General features: G+C 38.5%; 1 protein-coding gene across 1 annotated transcript; it reads left to right on the forward strand.

Moving 5' to 3' along the window:
* Nucleotides 1–18,386: 18,386 nt before the first annotated feature.
* Nucleotides 18,387–19,508, forward strand: LOC130648257 (uncharacterized). Its single transcript, XM_057454297.1, has one exon. It carries the CDS (start codon nt 18,387–18,389, stop codon nt 19,506–19,508), a length of 1,122 nt encoding a protein of 373 aa, XP_057310280.1.
* The last annotated feature ends 2,179 nt before the right edge of the window (nt 19,509–21,687 follow it).

Below are 21,687 nucleotides of genomic sequence, written 5' to 3' on the forward strand. Positions count from 1 at the left end.
TGTAGGTAGAAGCCATCGCTTGGCTTGCGTAATGTTCTTGAGTATATGTGGTCCGGTAGTGCATATCTGTGCACCGGTGTCGGCAACAGCTTTCTCGTTGACTAGTTGTGGGATTTCAGGCCAGTGTTCATTAGGCCGTAGGTTCATATAAGCTTTCTTGTTTATTTTAACTTCAATATCTAACGTAGGTGATTTTTCTGGTGTGCTTGGGATAAAACGATTATCGTCTAGATCACCATGTGGGGGTCCATCTAGTCACAATGGGGATGCGGTATCTACTGCTGACAATAGGAATTCGGCAGATTCATCGGGTGGGACTTCAATCGCCGAGGTCTTGGGGCTACGGCAGACGTTAGCGAAGTGGTTCAACTTATTACAGTTTCTACAAGTCTTACCGGGCAGGGCAAGTTGAACGACCCTTTGGGTGGAAGGGCTTTCCGCATCCGATGCAAGTTTTGTTGTTGTTGTTGTTGTTGGTGGGTGGACGGGATGATGGCTTTGATTTCAAGGCGGATACGTTAGATGTCGACTGGTGTGGTGATTGAAATTCGGATGAAGCGCGTTCAGTTGATTCCAATGTCAAAAGACGGGTTGTAAGCTGGCTCAATGTTGTTAATATTTCCATTTCAGAAAGTACTTTCGATTGATGGGACGAATTTCGGAGACCGGCAATCAGCTGGGATCGAATCATTTCGTCAGCGTATGAAGGGGTGCATCCGTTGTCTCCACAGGTTCCAGAGCAACTAAATCTACAAAGCATAGCTTGGGCTTTCAAACGGGAAATAAATGACGTAACTGTTTCACCATCACTTTGTTTTAATTTGTAAAAGTGTTGGTGATAAACTTCGGGGTGTACGGCTTTTACGAATACTGACTTGATGAATCCAAGCAAGTCATTCTCAGACGCAGTAAGCAGAGTGTCAGGACCGATAAAATTAAACAACATCTCGTTTACCTTTTGAGAGCATGCAGCTCTGAGTTCGTTTCTGATGTCCTGCTCACTCGACAAGCCGGCCATCTCCTTATAGCGGCTCCATTCGACCTTGAAGATGATCCAACGGTTATCGGTGGAATCGGCGTCAATAATGGGTCTCGTGAGCTTTGCACGTGATCTTCCTCCGACAGATGGGTTGGCGGCGGGTAGCAGTGACGGGAGTTGGGCGAACAGTGTGGTCATTGTTTTTTGCATTTCGAGGTGTTGCTGCTGCATTTGAATTATCATCTCGGCTTGACTAGGGGACGGAGCGTCGGGTAACGGGGCGGTGGGCGGTATGCCGTTACCTTGTGAAATGGTCAAAACAAAATGCCGGTGTGACCACGGATGAAAGTCGGATGAAAACGATTTAGAATGTTTTGTAACCCCTTTGCAACAATTATGAGCAAAAGAGATATGAAAAGTATGCTGAAGTGAGTTTGTGTGTTTTATACAATATACAACGTTTCAATAATTAATGTAAATGTTCAAGGTGCGTTCGATGTGACGTGAAGAGACTTGTTGTTGAACGTGTAAACGAGCGTGGAATGTGTTGAATGTCTGTTTCTGATGTGTTCAGTTTCCACTTACGATGTTTTTTGTTGATAAGAGAGTGCTTGCTTGCGTGCAATCTCACCAATTGATAGAAAAATATCCAGGAGTCGAAGGCTCACTTCTGACACCATGTATATTCGTTGATAACTGAATGTTATTCTCTGACCTAACATACTAAGATAAAATACAAATCGGGTTAACTATCGGATAAATATAAACGGGATACATATACAAATTCGAGGTCCTTTTTTTCCATTTTAGTGTGTGCATCGATAAAATTGAATAACGCTGACTGTTAATAGGGTTTTCTGTACAATACTCGCAGGAACCACACTTTTTTTCTTTCTGCAATTTATCTGCTGGCGGAAGTGACAGGTATGCAGAAGGTCTTTCATCGCCGTCTGCAATTGGGTTTCCCAGCACGCCAGTTAGAGCTCGAGAAATTGGCGACCACAAATGTTCTATGGGATCGTAAGTAGAATAGCCTGGTGCGAAAGACGATACAATTATCATATCCAAGTCATGTTCTTTCCACAACTTACAAATTAGCGTATGATTCCTGGCTTCGGTCAGGACCTGTCTCAGTTAAAAGAAGGAAAGCTTTTGTGTTCTCACTTTTGATTTTTTCCATAAGTGGCCTAATATCCCTATTGTGAGTTTTCATATTTACTTTTAAGAGCTTTGACGATCTCAAGTAAACAAAGCTGCGACTACTGTGTGGAGTTTTAATATGTTTGCTACAATGTGAATCCACAACAAAATCTTCGTTAGCATTTTCACTCAACGATTCAGATACAGCAAAAACTATATTATTAGATCATGGTAGAATACGTTTGGTCCATCATCTTCCATGAATCGATAACTGATTTGGTGATAATGTGAAGTCATGGTGTTTAAAGAGCACCGCAACTGATTCATGCAATCTGCAGACATTACACTAAAATTGTTGGAAAACATAGCTGCTAATCCACGTCTGTATTTTACTCTAGCAAAAAGAAAATGCTCGTTTTTGTTTTTCTTTCTAATACTGTTTTTCTTATGTGGTGCCTTAGCCACAACATAACCTTTGTATACCGTGGAGCTATTAGCTGCTTTGTTGTGTGGACTAAAGAGATATCTAACAGCATTGAGTGAAATTCCACATTCACCTAGTTCCAGTATCTCCTTAAGTAAGTGGTTCCGCGCGTCCTTGAAACTTTCGCCTGCAGACTGGGAATTGTCGTTACGTCGTTGCTCTTATGCGACATTACCATGTGATTTCACAAAGGTTGTGACAATGGGAATAATGTCAGGATATTGAATAATTAACGGAGGTCTGCCAACTTTTTTGTGTGGCTCATCCGTTTGATTCTCTCCTGATCGCATATTGTTTTTGATATCATTTGTTGAGCTTGTTTCTTCTTTTTCTTCCAGATGTTTGTGTCTAAGCCTATTTGCTAAATATTGACATAAGCTGCGGAGTTTGCAAATTTAGTATACAACACTTAAAAAAAGCTAAGCATGTGTTTTCTTAATAGGGCGTGTCTATCATCAGCAATGGAGAACTCTTTTGTCAAGCAGATCTAAGTGTTGTTCCAAATCAAAAGGCGTTCACTGACATCGTATTAGAGGCATTTTCCATAGGGACGCCTAAGGCTAATGTCGAACACTGGGCTACTTGTACAGAGGTTCATGCAGATGGTGAGCATCAACACTACCACATGGCATTGAAACTGAGTGGAACCCGTCGTTGGCGCCCCATTCATCAGCACATTTGCAAGACACGTAAGATTTCTGTGAACTTCTCATCCAAAAACTATGGGTACTTGGCTGCATACCGTTATGTTTGCAAAGATAAACCGTTTGAGTCAGTTTTGCACAGCAAAAATCACCCAAACTTAAAGAATGCCAAATCACCAGTGTCAAAGCGGGTGTTTCACTCGTTTTTCCCAAAATTCAAAGAAACGCCGGTGTTTGAAGGGTCCAGTACAAAAACTGGAAGCTTCAGCTAAACGACGCTTATCTAATAGTGATGTTGCCAAGTTTCTTGTTGAAAACGACATAAAAAATGACACTCAGCACATGTCAGTGGCAAACCGGAGATAAGCTGAGAATCAGCCAGACTTATTCAATTTTATCTTAAATAAGTCTTCAAAGGCATTCTCAGAACTCATTTCTGTAACTTGGAAAATGCACAGTGCCCCTAAAGCGATCGAGCGACAGCAAAAATGTAGACTTGACGTTGTGGTAGAAAAATCAAACACAGCCTGCGTAGACGGATGCAACGGCACTTGGTTGGTGTGTGCAAGGCAAGTGTTGAGAAACAATAGCATCAATATATACGTTTTTGCTGATGCTCTGCGAGAATGTCTGAAGCGTGGTCGCAAGAAAAATAACAATATCCTGTTAACAGGACCAACAAATTGTGTAAAATCATTCTTGTTGAACCCTGTAGAACTAATTTTCAATTGTTTTGTTAATCCTGAACAATGTGAACTCGCCTACCTTAATTATTTTAGGTGGTCAGCGGAATTAATCGCATGGAACGAATTTCTCCTCCTGTTGGAAGGTCAGACTGTTCACCTGCCAAGGCCTAAAAACCAGTTTGCCACTGACATGGTTATAGGCAGGGACAATTCCATGCCAATTTTGGTACAAGCAAAGGTTCAATTGAACATGTTGGAAAATATAACCAGAGAGACCAACGCAAAACAGATATGATGAGTTCAAGGTGGCGAGAATTCAAATTCATTGAAGAAATCCCAAAGGAATCGATGAAAGACTTAGAACCTTGTCCGCACTGTTTTTGCGCCCTGGTTATCCAAGGCATGGATGCGTATAATGTATAATATATAAAAACTATGTTCGTATTTAAAAGTAGCTGATTTATGTTGGTCAGTGCACCGTGAAACCGGAGTTTGCTCACTCCTCTCTTTGTATAGAGACACTGTAAGAAGCACAGCAAGGGGAATTGATATCATATCTTGTCTTTGGGCTTAACGATCCCACTTATTACCCCAGTCCAGTAGGGAGGCAGAGTTTGCTCACTTTGCTTTCAGGATTGACAATCCTGCTGCCCTTAGTCATTTTAGAAGAAGCTTTGCAAGATTTTCTTATCTGGTCTTCGTGGTGTTACGCCCACGCATATTACCCCAGTTATGACAGGCTGGTACTGTCATTAGGCAGGTCCACAGCAACAATTATCTGTGTAAGGCTGAGTGTTGGAGCTCCATAACACATGTGGAAAGCTACAGCCAGGGTCACAAGTCCTGGCGCGCAGATAGTTGTTTGCTTCTTAAACACATTCTCTAAAGAATAATTTTAAATTTATCCGTTTAAGGATATTCACGTTATGATAAGTTTTATTTATCTCATTTGTACCTATTCAATTCATTTTGAATTGCTTTAATATTTATTGTTTAGTGTTGTGTTCTGTCGCTGTTGTATTTTTCTACCTTTTACGGTCAATGTTTTTAGGAAATCCTTGCAAAAAGGGGGATTTTGCTTTTCTGAAAAATCTCTAGAGGGTTGCAACCTCTAACTATAGTAGAACCAGCTGTCATTAGACAAGAAATATCATTACAGCTAGCTGTTTTGTCACCTCATTATCAATATTATATTCCATGCGTCACAAGTGCGTCACATATGCGTCACAAGCTATATAGTACTATGCTCTAACAGAATTTAATGCGTCACATGCGTCACATCCAAAGTTTTAAAAGAATAGTATATATATCTTTAAAAAAAATGTTGTGACGCATGTGACGCATACATTTAACAGTTAAACACATGCAAAAAGCCGAGTGACGCATTAGTGACGCACTGTGACGCATAGAATTTACAGCTAAATATCTTTAAAAACTTAATATTTTGTTCTGGCACCTTTGTGCTTTTGCACAAGTGCCAACCTTTTTGGCATTGATGATATCAGGTTGTCAATAGTTTGTTTTGGAATACCTGTCAACATGGTTTGCTTGATTCTGTTCACAAACTGTTCATATGTTTCTGCTGTGATGTTCTGTTTCATTGCGTCTTCTTTTAATTTTGTCCTAACCAGGTGAAAAAGATTTTCTATTGGGTTTAGATCCGGGGAGCGTGCCGGTATTTTGACCATGACATAACCTTTGCGCTCCAAAGCCACCCTCGCTGCTTTTGAATTTTGTTTAGGACATCCATCCTGAAGAAACTTGTACGGTAGCGCAGAGTCGCTCTTCGCGAAGGCAGTGGGGAATTGTTCATCAATAACATACCTGGCAAAATTGTCGCCAGTGATTTTCCAGTCATGATGGTGACACATGACAACCCCATAACCAAAACTAATCGCAACGAAAAAATTTGCCATCTTACCCCACTGCCTTCTTTTCGTCCTTTTGTTGTGATAGAAAGACCTTTGTTGGGCCTACGCCAGGTCATACTTGATACTGTTCTCGCCTCTCCAGCTGGGTTGGGCTTAAATGCAAATCCAATCCCATCCGAATAAAACCCAATCTCCTTAGTCCAGTACACAGCCGGCAGATTTAACTGTTGCCTAGCAAACTTCGTGCGAATGGATTTGTCTTTCACGCTTAAAAGTCCTTTTTTCCTTGATTGACAATACTTGTAACCATGTTTCTGCAAACAACGTCGTATGTCTCTGTTACTTATCTTCCAGCCGAGTCCTGCTGTCTCTTGAACTTTCTTCGAGGAGAACTGTACCCCATTCCGTCGCAATTGTGCCACAGTCCTGACAATTATTCGTTCCATACGGATAGACACCTTTCGAGGGCGACCTTGGTTTTCTTTCCGTGGATCGAACGGGGCAGCGGCATCCATAGGTTTTTTTGCATGCCTGTAAATGGTCCGCTTTGCAAACTGTTTTCCATAACGCTTGACAAGCTCATATCAACTCAGACCGTTCTCCTGATGCAATATCCTCAACTTCATGGAAGTTTGTAGGTCCATTTTTTGATACTTACCCCGACTGTTTTTTGGAGACATTTTGATTTTGCGCTGGTTTTATGTTTATATATATCTTTCTTTTTTGACTCAATATACATGTACCCTTTCATTCTTGAAAAGGTATATATATATTTTTTGCGCGTAGTGATTTTCACCCAAAACATTTTGCGCGTTGCTTCTGTACTAAATTTTGCGCGCAAATAATTTTTTTTCGCACAACTGCGTCAAAATTAATACCCACAAAAATTAGTAACAATAACGTATTCATCTAACTACAATTTTTCACGGAATATTATAATGTCTCGCGATTATCGAAAAATGCCCCATTCGCCTCGTCATCTATTGTTTTAGCATTTCTATCGTTTCCAATTTTAGCATGGCACAAAAGAAACAATGCTGGTACATACTTCAAAACATATATATAGTATCCACCTTTGAATTAATTTAAAAATTAAGTCAAAAAAAATTACTGCAAAAAATTGCCGAAAGAATTCTAAGTCTAAAATTTCAGAGACAATCCCGGTCAAAATATATTGGCAGTAAGCTACAAAAAGTGCAGTATAATCCTTTCTTACCCCCTCTCCCCCATTATCAATGTTTGGAAACGCGTTAGCACAACTTTTGAACATTGATACTGGGGGAAAGGGGGCTTTGTACTTATCAAGCTCTTGCTACACATGAAGAAAGGGTTTACTGCCATTATTTTTGACCGGGATTGTAGGTGATAATAATACAAACTTTGCAACACTCCTGTACCGTGTTGCAACACGGTACATGAGTGTTTCTTATATAGAGCAAATAAATTTAGAAGTTATTGCTGCTACAGCTGATGGTGCTTCACCAAACCGACTTTGCAACACTCGTGTACCGTGTTGCAACACGGTACATGAGTGTTTCTTATATAGAGCAAATAAATTTAGAAGTTATTGCTGCTACAGCTGATGGTGCTTCACCAAACCGTCGTTTTTTAGAATGCACAACTTATTATGTCGGTAGTCAGAGAAAAATGTAGTGTATCGTTCCATTAACCTATATGCTACAGATAAATGTTTTATATATTTTTTTGCTGATGTACCCCGTCTCATTAAAACAGCTCGCAATTGTCTGTCCAACTCTGATTCTGGTAGAGCAACACGGTACATGTGGAACAGTGGGTTTTTTGTACTTTGGAGTCACATATCTCAGTTATATCATGAAGATCTTAAAAGTGACTTAAAGTTAGTTCACAAGTTGACAAATGATCACATAAATTTGACACCTTATTCTAAAATGAGAGTCCGTTTGGCTGCACCAGTACTAAGTGAAACAGTTGGAAATGTAATTAATGAGTTTGGTCCACCTGAAGCAGATGGCAATGCACCATTTTGCATTATGATGGATAAGTTTTTTGACTGCCTTAATGTTAAAAACACTGTTGACCATGAATTGAATAGAAAACCATTTTCAAGACCATATGAATCTATCGATGATATCAGTTTCACCTGGCTGGACGATTTTCTCTCTTATTTCCAATTATGGAAGGAATCGCATAAAGAACGCAATGATCATCCTTATACTGCACAGGCAAGATCGAATATCTTCATCTCTTGGCAGACGTATGAAGGATTACAAATGACTGTACATTCCTTTAAAAAAGTCTGTAAATTCTTACTTGAGCATGGCGTACGTTATATTTTGTCAGAAACATTTTGCCACAATTATTTCAAAAATTATTTTGGCAGACAACGTGCTATTGGATTACGCCGATAGTTATTGATGATAGTCCATTGCCAAAAAGAAAGAAAAACTCTCAATAGATGCTACATCCTGGACATGGATTAAAACTGTCAAACTGGCTATTTTTATAGCCACAATTTTTTAAAAAAATATTACACTGGCTATCAATATTTTTGGTCACATTCTTCAGTCCCCTTTATACTGGGACTGGAGGGTTCTAGCAGAAAACAAAGTTTTGTAGGCACACATTGTATTTACTTCACCTGGATCTTTTTGCAACTCTACAAATTGAAAAATATTTCGAAAAAAACTTACTGAAAAAACTTAATAAATTTTGTATTGCTCACTGAGAATATTTGGCGTTATCGACAAAACCTGTGAATAAATGTCGTTCCTAATTTTTGCACTCTAAGACAGGTTAGGCAAGAATTTGTCATTGATTTCTTAACAATAATAAAGTTTAAATAAACAATGTAAAGAAATATGTCAGGCATATAGAATAAAACACATAAGTTAAAGCCAAAACATGTTTTTTTGAAAATTTGTGGCTATAAAAATAGCCTTTTTGAGAGGTTTTTAGTCCATGTCTAGGCCCTTATTAACAGTCACGAGTCATATGTTTTCTTTTTAGAAGAGCTGAGATAAGAATATTTTAACCGTAATAAGTCAGCAAGGGGGCTTGACTACACTCAGTCTTGTCTTTGGAGAGTGACGACTCCACTTATTACCCCAGTCAAAAATAAAACAAAATAAAATAAAAATTAAGTTAGCAAGGGGGTTTGATCATACTAGGTCTTTTCTTTGGAGAGTGACGACTCCACTTATTACCCCAGTTAAAAAAAAAAACGATTAGCAGAGGGGTTTGATCACACATGATCTTGTCTTTGGAGAGTAACGACGCCACTTATTACCTGAGTTAAAAACAAAGAATAGCACAGTTGAACAGAAAAAGGTCAAAGTTTACTTTAGGAAGATAGGGATGTCTGGTTTCTGCTGATGACCGTCCGCGGACGTCTTCGTGGTGACCCAGCTAGACTACTTAGGTTCAGAAATATGGGTCGAAACCTACCTGCCCTTGGTTAAAGTTCTGTTCATCTTTTCAAATGTGTTGTGTCCTTTTTATTTTTTTTATATATTTTTTAATTAATTCCTTGTAAAAAGGGAGAATTGTGCTTTTAGAGGCATTTTCTCTAGAGGAATACAACCTCTAGCTTATTTCCAAAGACCTAACAGGTTGAGTTTATCATTGCGGTGGCTTGTCACCTCTTTGTAAATTATTTTCTTTCTTCCCAGTTCTTTAGTATTAGCTGTTTTCTTTAGTTCAACTCTCAAAGCACGTTTTTTGAATTCTGTTTAGCAGCCCTGTGTTTTTCACGAATATCCTTAGCATATGAAAGGTGCGAACTTTAGTAAGCAATGTAAACATATGCTCCAACAAGTTTAAACTAATTTCTTTATCAACTTGTGGCTCCACTTCATAACAGAATAAACTTTTGAGCTCTTTTTTTTGAAATTTCTGTGGCCTGTAGGTTTTTGGGTGTATCTTTACCAATGCCTGATAAATGGGTCAACATATGATTTACCACTTCTGCAAGCAAAATATTCCTAAATTGTGTTTCTTCAAATTTTGATGGTAGGATATTTTCCTTCAACATGCCATAAAAATACATGTAAAAATCTGCGGCATCCCCAGAATATTTTCAATCATTGGTCTGAACTTGTTCCATAGTTGAAAAGCATCTAATATTTTCAGGCAAACACAAATCTTTAAAGCATGAATCAGCACATATATTTACTATTAATTTTAAAGTTAAGGGGTGAAATTTCTTCAAACATTGTTCTTCCTTTGACAGCTGTGGTATGGAAATAGTAGAGTCACAAGAATTTGTTGTGACAGTTGCTCATGTATGTTTAACATTGCAGTGCCTATAAAGACCACGTTGTGATTTACAATTTATGTCGCAATGTTGACAACGATAAACAGCTTTATTTTTTTTCGTTATCCATTACTTCCAATTTCTTGGGGGAATTTGATCGACGATCGCTGTACCCATTCGGATAGCTCTGTTTCTGAAGTCTTATCGTTTTGTAATTCTCTTTTTGAAAAAGTGCAACTTCTAGAAGACACTATCTACAATGAAGCAGCCCAAGTTTTTGGTCACCCTGTTTACAACGGTGGCAAAAACCTGTCAGGGAAGAATCGTCGAACAATTTTTTCCATTAATTTAATAAAAGAAAAGAATCACATCTTAGGCAAATAAAGGTTTCTTGCAACCTAATTCAAAGGATGGAGGTGAAAGCTAAAATTACACTTTTGAGCCGAAGTGAACGGGCTAGGAAAAAGCGCCGAAAATTCAAGAAAGCTCAGGACTCCTTTAGGAACAACCCTTACAAAGCAGGAAAGGATCTGCTTGACCCAAAGTGTTCTATTTTAAGGGTTGATCAAGAAACACTTGATAACCATAAAGCTTCATCTGTGAAAGACGATCTTTACGAAGTTCCCCTAGGCAATTTACACGGGCTACCACCAAACCCTCCTATTTCACAACCCTTTCCGGCATCTGCTTTTAAATATAAAGATTTTTTAAAGATTCTTGCAACCCGACGAAATGCTTATTTACCAGGCATCAATGCTATACCCTATAAAGTATACAAGAAGTGTCCTAAAGTAAATTCTGTATTGTTTAATATGTTTAAGACTTCTTTTAAAAATTGTGTTGTTCACATTCAATGGCGTTGTGCTAGTGAAATTGATATCCCTAAATCAAAAACTCCTATGGAGTCTAATATTAAAGATATCGGTCTATCGCCTTAATAAATGTAGCAGGCAAGCTTTTATTCAGTCTTGTATCAAGACGGTTAGAAGCCCACATAATTAATAACAACAAATTTATCAATACGTTACTCCAAAAAGGTTGTATGGAAAAGGTTCCAGGTTGCTGGGAACACATGTCGATGGTTTGGGCTGCTCTTAAAGAAGCCCGAGTTAACAAGTCAGACCTCGCCACAATATGGCTGGATATTGCAAATGCATTTCCTTCAATTCCACACAATTTAATATTTTTTGCACTGGAGAGATATGGAGTTGTTCCACGCTGGATATCGTTCATCAAGACTTACTTCGGAATTGATAGGTAATCTGTTAGTTGTCCTCACCAAGCAACTGGCACAGGCACATGCGTGGCATTTTCGCTGGGTGCACACTTTCGATCATTTTGTTTCTCGCTGGTATCAACATCATCCTTGAATACACTCCTATCTGATGCCTGCAATTATGTTACTTCTAAGAAGGTATCCCTAACAGTAATTAGAGCTTTTATGGACGATATCAACCTCATGTCATCCTGTGTTTCGGGAACTCAAGAACTCCTAAACCGATATACTACTGGTTTGGACCGTAAGGCGCAAAGTCAATCGGGGAACTGGAGAATAAGTTAACAACTGGGCTTACAATAATAAATAGTTCTTGTTTCAAAGACACTCAGAAACTCTGGATTCTACAAAATTTACTTATCCCTAGAATCCAATGGCCACTGCTTATTTACGAAGTTCCCATATCTCGGGCTTCAAGGTTGGAACAAAAGACATTTGCTTTTATCAGAAAATGGCTTTCAATTCACCCATCCGCTACTAACATCTGTCTGTACAGCTCCTGTTCGCCTTGTCCCCTGCCAATCAAAAGTCTGCCATCACTACTAAAGTCCTCCAAAATTAGTGGCCATCTGCTTTTAAGAGACTCTAAAGACCCACTAGTCTCACATAGTGCCCCCTCCTTAAAATCGGGTAAATGGAAGGTTAATGACGCAGTTACAACGGCAGAGACAGAAGTGACAGTTCGATCCATGATAGGTACTCCCCAACTAGGTAGAGCTGGCCTAGACATCCAAAGATGTTTGAAGGTTCCCACTTCCAAACAGTCCCACGCTTACAGAAAGTTGATATCAAACACAGCCAGAGATATAGACGAGGAAGCTAACATGAGTAGAACCATGCAGTTCCAAGTACAAGGGCAGTGGACCAGATGGGAGAATTACATCCGAAATGACCTGTCCTGGAAATCCATTCTTGCTATGCCACCAAACTTGCCTTCTTTCTGTCTAGCTTCTACTTATGACGTTTTACCGTCACCCAGCAACTTAAATCGTTGGAACATTTGCACTGAATACAGTTGTTCCTTGTGTGGAAAACTTTTATGCATCACAGCACGTCTTAGGTTCTTGCAAGGTTGCCCTTACTCAAGGCCAATTCACTTTCCGACATGATTCTGTTCTTTGTGAGCCTCAAAAAATTGTGCCAGAACTTAAACCATCTCCGAAAAGTAAATTGTTTAAGATACCATTTGTTAAAGCAGGTACATACACCTCTGGGAAAAGATCAAAACCAACAGGTCTATTCCATCACGCCAGTGACTTGGTGATACTGTCTGACTTAAACAATAGCTTTGTGCTCCCTGGTCACATAGCTGTTACATCACTAAGATCAGACATTGTAATGTATTCCAACTGTTCCAAAATTGCTATTCTCCTAGAACTTACCTGTCCTTGTGAGGAGAATATGGAGTCCTAGCACTGTACCAAACTTTCTAAGTACTCCTCTTTAGTCGAAGTAAAACGTAGAAACGGTTGGTCTCCACATCTTTACGCTGTTAAAGTAGGTGCTGGAGGTTACTGTTCTAGGTCCCTTACATGTTGTTTAAAGACTCTCGGTTTTTCCAACAAATCTGCATTCATAACTGCACGCAAACTTGGTGACATATGCATGAAAACATCATTTTGCATCTGGTTTGGTGGAGATTCCCTGCAATGGTCCCAAGAATGCAGTCCAACAACATCCACAACCTCAAACGATCGTATGTTCCAAGTGCCTTCTTTGGCATCCAACGCTTTTGTCGATAACGGTCCGTATCCAGCCACATCATTGCCAAAGCCCGCAGTTGCCTTAAAGATCAAATCCAAGCAGAAAGCTAACAACGCCCATGCCGGTTTGATAAACAAGGGTAACACATGCTATGCAAACTCTATCCTTCAAGTGTTAACTGTCCTTCCAAGTCTTTTGTCTCAACTGCCATCAGAGTCCTCTTTGTTATCGCCACTAGTGAAGTCGATAGACTTCATCATTGCGGTGGCTTGCCACCTCTTTGTAAATTATTTTCTTTTCTAAATATGTCCCTTTTACATCGCTCCCGTTCGGCTACTGATCCTTCCAATTTCTTGCGGGCTTTGCAAGGGGGATTGATCATACTAGGTCTTGTCTTTGGAGAGTGACGACTCCACTTATTACCCCAGTTAAAAAAAAATAAAAAAATAAAAAAACATTAGCAGGGGGGGTTTGATCACACATGATCTTGTCTTTGGAGAGTAACGACTCCACTTATTACCTGAGTTAAAAACAAAGAATAGCACAGTTGAACAGAAAGTGGTCAAAGTTTATTTTAGGAAGATAGGGATGTCTAGTTTCTGCTGATGATCGTCCGCGGACCTCTTCGAGGTGACCCAGCTAGACATCCAGGGTACTTAGGGTCGAAACCTACCTGCCCTTGGTTAAAGTTCTGTTCATCTTTTCAAATGTGTTGTGTCCTTTTTATTTTTTTTATTTTTTTTAATTAATTCTTTGTAAAAAGGGAGAAATGTGCTTTTAGAGGCATGTTCTCTAGAGGAGAACAACCTCTAGCTTATTTCCAAAGACCTAACAGGTTGAGTTCATCATTGCGGTGGCTTGCCACCTCTTTGTAAATTATTTTCTTTTCTCTCACTGTTAGATTAACAACAACAACATCTTGTAACACTTGTTTGTGTTCCTCTTCTAAAGAAGATAAGGAGACAATTCTTACTTTACCAACATGCAAGTCAATAGGGGACTCTTCCAAGGCAATTTCGCAGTCGCAACAGCTTGTAGGTGACGACAGGTGGTTTTGCCCCCAGTGTTCATCACACCAGAAGAACACAACTGAAACACAAATTTCCAGTTGTGGCGATATCCTTGTTGGTCAGTTACTTAGGTATGCGTCAGTTAATGGTTCTTCTTTCAAAGATACAAGATCGGTGAACTGTCTGCCTACGAAACACCAGGAGCTAATCGTGCTTTCTCACCCTACTGATGAAATTTCCTTTAGCAACAAGTACAGATTAGTCGCCACCATTAACCATTCAGGTATCTTAAAAGCAGGACATTACTGGGCGTTTTTTAAAGATCAACGAAACACTTGGCTTAAGTGCAACGACTGCTGCGTTTCAGAAGTCAATTCATCTAACTCGAATAATTCATCCTGTTACATACTCATTTTACAGCTAAAACGTTTTGCCAGTGCCAACGGCCTTGTGTCAAAAATTGCCTCTCGTATTACTGCTTACCCTGGTACCCTTTCCATACCTTTTACCGTAGATTGAGAAGTAAAATTTCGTAAAAATTTTCAATTAAGGGCTATTATCAACCATTGCGGCAACTTAAATAATGGTCACTACACAACCATAGCCTTCCACCACATGGTTCACAGGTGGATACATCGCAACGATAGAGCAGTAATTTTCTGTGATGACCGCCTTATTAACAGTCACGAGTCATACGTTTTCTTTTTAGAAGAGCTGAGGTAAGAATATTTTAACCAGAATGAGTCAGCAAGAGGGCTTGGCTATACTCAGTCTTGTCTTTGGAGAGTGACGACTCCACTTATTACCCAAGTCAAAAATAAAAATAAAAACAAAATCAAATAAAAATTAAGTTAGCAAGGGGGTTTGATCATACTAGGTCTTGTCTTTGGAGAGTGACGACTCCACTTATTACCCCAGTTAAAAAAAAATAAAAAAATAAAAAAACATTAGCAGGGGGGTTTGATCACACATGATCTTGTCTTTGGAGAGTAACGACTCCACTTATTACCTGAGTTAAAAACAAAGAATAGCACAGTTGAACAGAAAGTGGTCAAAGTTTATTTTAGGAAGATAGGGATGTCTAGTTTCTGCTGATGATCGTCCGCGGACCTCTTCGAGGTGACCCAGCTAGACATCCAGGGTACTTAGGTTCAGAAATATGGGTCGAAACCTACCTGCCCTTGGTTAAAGTTCTGTTCATCTTTTCAAATGTGTTGTGTCCTTTTTATTTTTTTTCTATTTTTTTAATTAATTCCTTGTAAAAAGGGAGAATTGTGCTTTTAGAGGCATGTTCTCTAGAGGAGAACAACCTCTAGCTTATTTCCAAAGACCTAACAGGTTGTGTTCATCATTGCGGTGGTTTGCCACCTCTTTGTAAATTATTTTCTTCTTCTTTTAGCAGGACTTTCCCTAGAAAGAAATTTCCCTAGCGGTTCTAATTTACCCCAGCTAATCCTTGGCCGGTTAGTTTACCGTGATATAGGAGTTTGGTCACTCCCTTCTCTCTCTTGAGATCCTGTAAGAAACATAGCAAGGGGGCTAGACTTTTTGTCTTGTATTTTTGGGTTTGACGGTCCCACTTGTTACCCCAGTCCAGTAGGGAGGCAGAGTTTGCGCACTTTGCCTTCAGGATTGACGATCCTGCTGCCCTGAGTCTTTGATATTCTTGTCTTGTCTTCGTGGTTTGACGCCCACGCACATCACCCCAGTCATGACAGGCTGGCACTGTCATTAGGTTGACCAACGCAGCAATGATCTGTGTAAGGCAGAGTGTTGGGCGCCCTTAACACGTGTAAAGCTACAGCCAGGTTCACAAGTCCTGGCGCACAGATCGTTACCTACTTTAGTTTACATTTGTTCCATTAAAAATTATTCTCAGATTTATCCGTTTAAAGATAGTTTCTTCATAATGAGTTTTATTTATTTTACGTGTGCCTATTAATTCAGTTTGAATTGCCTAATAGTTTTGTTTGTTATTTTTTTATGTTCTTTTATTAGTGTTTTGTGCTTTGCCAATGTTTTACGCGTCCTGTTTAATGGTCAATGTATTTTTTCTGAGAGAATCCTTGTTAAAAGGGAGGGTTTTGCTATTATGCAGAATCTTTGGAGAGTTACAACCTCTATAATATATAACCAGCCGTCATTAGACAAGCTATATCACAACGATTTCATATCTGATCTTCGTAGTGTTACGCCCACGCATATTACCCCAGTTACGACAGGCTGGTACTGTCATTAGGCAGGTCCACAGCAACAATTGTCTGTGTAACTCTGAGTGCTGGAGCTTCGTAACACGTGGAAAGCTACAGTCAGGGTCACAAGTCCTGACGCACAGATAGTTGTGTGCTTTAACTTACACACATTCGTTAAGAATAATTTCAAATTTATCCGTTTAAGAATATTCACGTTATAATAAGTTCTATTTATCTCATGTGTACCTATTTAATTCATTTTGAATTGCTTTAATATTTGTTGTTTTGTGTTGTGTTCTGTCGCTGTTGTACTTTTGTGCTTGTTACGGTCAATGTTTTTATAAAAATCCCTGCACAAAGGTGATGCCGTAAAAACCATTGCAGCAATTGGGACATGTTGTAATGGTAGATAATATTGTGCAAACATTTTTAAACAGAACGAACCGACATGCGTGATGTGTTCGACGTTTACTTTGCAAACATGGTTTCAGTTGTTGTGTACAAGCTGTAAATCGGCTTTTTTAGCACTACAGTATTGAAAGCCTTTCGTATTAATTTCTTGTTCATACAGTGCATATGCATAACCTTCAAAATGCGAAGTCATACTTGTTCGTCGACCAGGATGTTGTTTTGGCGAGTTTTACACTTTCTTGTGATAATATGCTTATTTGGATATAGCTGTGCATAGCCTTTTCTTCAAATCGTCATAATCTCTGTTTTTACAGTGCTCTAACTACTTTTGTAATGGTTTCTGTGGCTTAAAGTTTTCTTTGACATCAAGCTTCGCAGTTGATAAAAAACTCTAACTTGCCGTATGATGCATTCGCTTTCTCCCACAATCTTTTTGAAATAGAAATTATGTCGTGTTGGTGTAGGTGTTGATTAATTGATATTATGGGAAGTTCATATGCCTTTTTGAAAAACCTAGAGACCTCAATCTCCTTCTTTCTGAAGTGCATATAATCGATTACCGTCAGAGTTTCGATGAAAGTTACCAGTCAATTCAATGTTTTTCTAGTTTTTATAACAATCTGGATTTCGTGTTTAGTCCAGTTCAGAATGTGATATGTTGGTGTTAGGACATGTAAAGCGAATGAATTGTGAGCAATGTATTTGTTATGTTCGCTAAGTTCACTACACCATATTTTTCGAACTCTCTTTAAGTACTTACTTTGGATTCTGTTTTTGTTGAGTGAGCCTTTGTACGAAACATTCTAAACAACAACTAGATACTTGTTCGTCATATTTTCTGCTATCGGTTGGATCTTGACACTGTTTATTTCCATTATTTCATTTATGCATTCTTATTTTCCACGTTCAAATAAGTTTTATACAACTTGTAGACAACAGACATGACATGACAGTTTCTCAGTCTTCAAAAACTATAACTGTTTTAGAAGGCATTTCATTTAAACTCTAATACTTTGGTCCCATCCTCTCTTTGCTTCACTATAGTGTTTAATATTACAAATCGATAGGATAATACCAAATGTAAAAATGTAAAATCTTTAGAGAGTATAGCCTCTACATGGCAACAACCATTTGTCTTAAGACAAGTATATCATTACAGCTTGGTTTTCTATCACCTCGTCATCGTTATATGCATGTATTCTTAACTGTACTGACTTGTCATAGTTGTAACTGACAATTTCAAATTCACTCCTACAGTAAATCAAATTGATTTACCATAGTTTCCAAGATCAGATAACATAACATGTTCTTCAGTATTCAATAACTTTTGCTATTCCAGAAAGTAATTCATTTCATAAAATCTAATACTTTGGCCATACACTTTATATATTTCACAATAGTGTTAAATCTTCAAAATCAATAAACTAATACCAAATAATATCTTCATATTTTCAAATGTATTAAATGTACTGACTTTCCACAGTTGTATCTAACTTTTCTAAAGGCCCGTTTCCACTCCAATTTTCCGTGGACAGGAAAAAGTTCCACGGAATTTTTTCTACCGGCATTTCCACAACGCGGGAAAATCAGAAAACGAAATCGAAAATAAAAATGGCTGCAATAAATAGACACATGCTTTTACTAATTTTGCTGCGATGAAGATTATCTAGAGCAAGGCAAAGCAAGCGATGTTGGGTTCGTAAAATACTTTCCGAACGTACTTTCAAAGGTGAATATCATGTGCTCATTCAAGAAATGAAATTGTTTGACCATGAGTACTTTTTTAAACAATTTCGCATGTCACCAACCCGGTTTGAGCATTTGTTGTCACTGATTGCTCCAATTATTACGAAATGTTCATTGCGCAGGGAGGCAATTAGTCCGTCAGAAAGACTTTGTTTAACATTACCCTATCTAGTGACTGGTGATTCTCAAGTATCCATTGCATGTAGTTATCGCGTAAGTCCGACATCAATTACTCGCATAGTTGCAGAAACGTGCGAAGCTCTTTGGACGATGTTATTGAGAGAAGGCTACTTGAAATGTCCTACAACGAGTGAAGAGTGGAAAAAAATATCCCAAAAGTTCGAAGAATTATGGAACTTTTTAAACTGCGTAGGTGCAATTGATGGTAAACACGTTATGATGCAAGCACCTGCATCATCTGGCTCTACTTTTTTTAATTATAAAAAGCATCACAGCATAGTTCTGTTAGCTGTATGTAATGCCACTTACGAATTTACGCTAGTGGACGTAGGTCAGTCAGGACGGAATAGCGATGGAGGAGTGTTTTTAAATAGTGACCTTGGAACGGCAATAAACGATCAAACGTTGGGCATTCCTAATGCAAGAATACTTCGTGGAACTCAAGAGAATTTCCCATATGTTTTTGTGGGTGATGAAGCATTTCCCCTCAAGCGATTTATGATGAAACCATATGCTAGAAGCAATCTTAATAGCAAAAAAAGAATATGTAACTACCGCTTTTCTCGAGCACGGAGGGTTATAGAGAATTGTTTTGGAATATGCGCTTCAAGATTTCGAATCTTCCGTCGACCAATAATAAGAAAAATAGAGACTGTTGTGAAAATAACAAAAGCTGTGGTGGCTCTCCATAATTATTTAATGAAACACAAATCGGCTAGTTATTGCCCCTCAGGTTACCCTGATGTAGAGGCGACAAATGGTATAACACCTGGAGAATGGCGAAGTGAAACAACAGATTGTAATGGCTTATTACCTATCGCTAACCAAGGTTCTAATAATTTTAGTAGGTCAGCAGCACAGATACGAGATCAATTTTGCAGATACTTTAATTCTCCGGCTGGTTCATTAAGTTGGCAATGGGATATAGTAAATACAACTGCAGATATGTGATAACTTTGTAATATATACATAATAAGTCTATATATATTGTATATGATGTAACTTATTCTTCCTCTGTCAAGTTATAAAACAATTCACTTATCTTCATTTTCGCATATTGTTGTTTTCGGTTTGATAACTCCTTCAAAGTATGTACAAAACTAAGTAAAAACGAAGTTTCAGAATCATTTTCAGCTTTTGAAGGAGTAACTTCCTTATTGTTGTCATCACTTAATGCTTTTATTAACAAAGCATCAACACTTATTTGTAAATCTGCTTTTCTTTTGGCAGATTTCCTTCTTAATGGCTCAACGTTCTCCTGCAAACCATCGTCAACAGTTTGACTTTCAATAGATATGGGTAAATTTGATGCAGTTTTTCGAAGCAGTGAAACGTCTTTCAGGAAATCCAGCTCAGCAAAAAAATTGCAAGTGGGCAGCTTTTTGTTGCCTGCCCCTGAACGTGTCATCTTCTCTCTTCGTTGAAGGCACTTCCGATAGTTGTCACGCAACTTCTCCCATTCCTTTTTCAGATATTCCACTTAAATAAAATAAATTTCTTAAGATATATATCTCGGGCAACTTACGTCGTCTTTAATTTTTTCGGGAGAAGCACGTGTATACCGCGTTTCTTTAAATTATTTCCCACGTTTTGCTGTTTGACGTGTTCTTTTGACGTGCTGATTTTGTGGGAGGATACATCGCTGACATGCCATTATTTTTAATCAATATCTTATATTAAATAATTATAAACTTTACAAGTGACAAGAAAATAGCTAGCTAAACAGCAAAACAAAGTTCTCCGTTTCTCAGACTGATATAGTACAGGCGATTGTGCGTAGTATAATCGAGTTTCAATATATTGAAACATAAAAATTTTAGAAAATCTCTCAGTTGACAAGTTGGCTCGTTGCATTTGATATCTCGAGACAATCAACATCTACTTTATCAACCTTCGTTTTGTATTTCTTGATCCTCGAATACAGAGTATTGCTGAACGCAGTAAACAAAATGATAATTTCGTCCGAAGCCAGTTTGTAACGGTACTTTGTTCTAGATTTCTTTTTTCCGCTACTTTATGCGACAGAGTGGGGATAAAATGTTCTGTCTCTCGACTGGACCCCCCATATGGTGTGAAAATCAGCGGTGTAAATGATCCGTGTTCTACTTCTAGCACTCTTTGTCCATATGCACGTTTCTTGATGTTTTCATTCGATTTGAATGCATTAGGCAGTTTCTGATTGAGGTATGTCAAAGCGAATGGGTTAAATACCCTTACGTCAAAAAATGCTCGTTGACCTCGTTGCCAGAATCCTCTAACGCTAATGTCGAGTCTAGCTTCATCTGTGGAGTTTGCAGAATTGCTTAATTTTTCTCCAGTCAGCTGTTGTAAATGCGGTTCTGTTTCTACATCATTGGAAATCTCTTCAGATATTTTTGCCAAAGTATCTCTTAATTCGTCGTGACGTTGATGAATATAGCCACCCTTGATACATGACATAGGAAGGTCAATCGTGAAGCGTTTTCCACAGACACAAATTGTTGGTAGGAGCTTCAAATCCCACCGATATCTCATTCGTATGGCATCATAAAACTCTCTTTTGTTGAGTGCATAATTCTCAGATTTTATTGGGAGTGCTGAAAACCAACTTGAAGCACCTTTCATTGTCGCCAAATCATTTGCTCGTAATTGCTCATTCGTCATGCGTTGGCGAATTTCTTTCAGCTTTTCGTTGTGCAACATTTGTATCTGTTTAAGGATTTTGCTTTTGATATTATTGTGTAACTGTTTGTCAAGTTTATAAGACGTTTGCTGTAGTTTAATTCTTTCTGCTAGTTGTTTTGTCATTTCAACAGAATTTTCATGTTCTCTCTTTGATGATTCGACTAATATCACAATTCCCATACCACCATAGCGAATTGGTAAACTCAGTAATATTCTCTCGTTTTCGGTACATTTATGTCCCTCTGTCAATGCTGGGATCAATGTATTGTCGATAACATCGTCCAGTACTTTGATATACTTGCTCATATCCCCAAGTGTCCGGATAAAATAGTTAAATTTGTGTTGAAATCCACTTATGTAAGCAGCATAGGCAGCGTGTGGTTGAAAAAGTGCAATTGTAGCTAACTTCTTTATCTGAACAATCCATTCATTTACCAACCCAATGATGTACTTTTCTTTCTCATCT

The sequence above is a fragment of the Hydractinia symbiolongicarpus genome, chromosome 6, assembly GCF_029227915.1.
Source record: "Hydractinia symbiolongicarpus strain clone_291-10 chromosome 6, HSymV2.1, whole genome shotgun sequence".
Taxonomy (NCBI): domain Eukaryota; kingdom Metazoa; phylum Cnidaria; class Hydrozoa; order Anthoathecata; family Hydractiniidae; genus Hydractinia; species Hydractinia symbiolongicarpus.

Excerpts from the sequence above, each read along its gene's own strand:
- LOC130648257 (XM_057454297.1), top strand. The coding sequence starts at position 18,387 with ATGAAATTGTTTGACCATGAGTACTTTTTTAAACAATTTCGCATGTCA.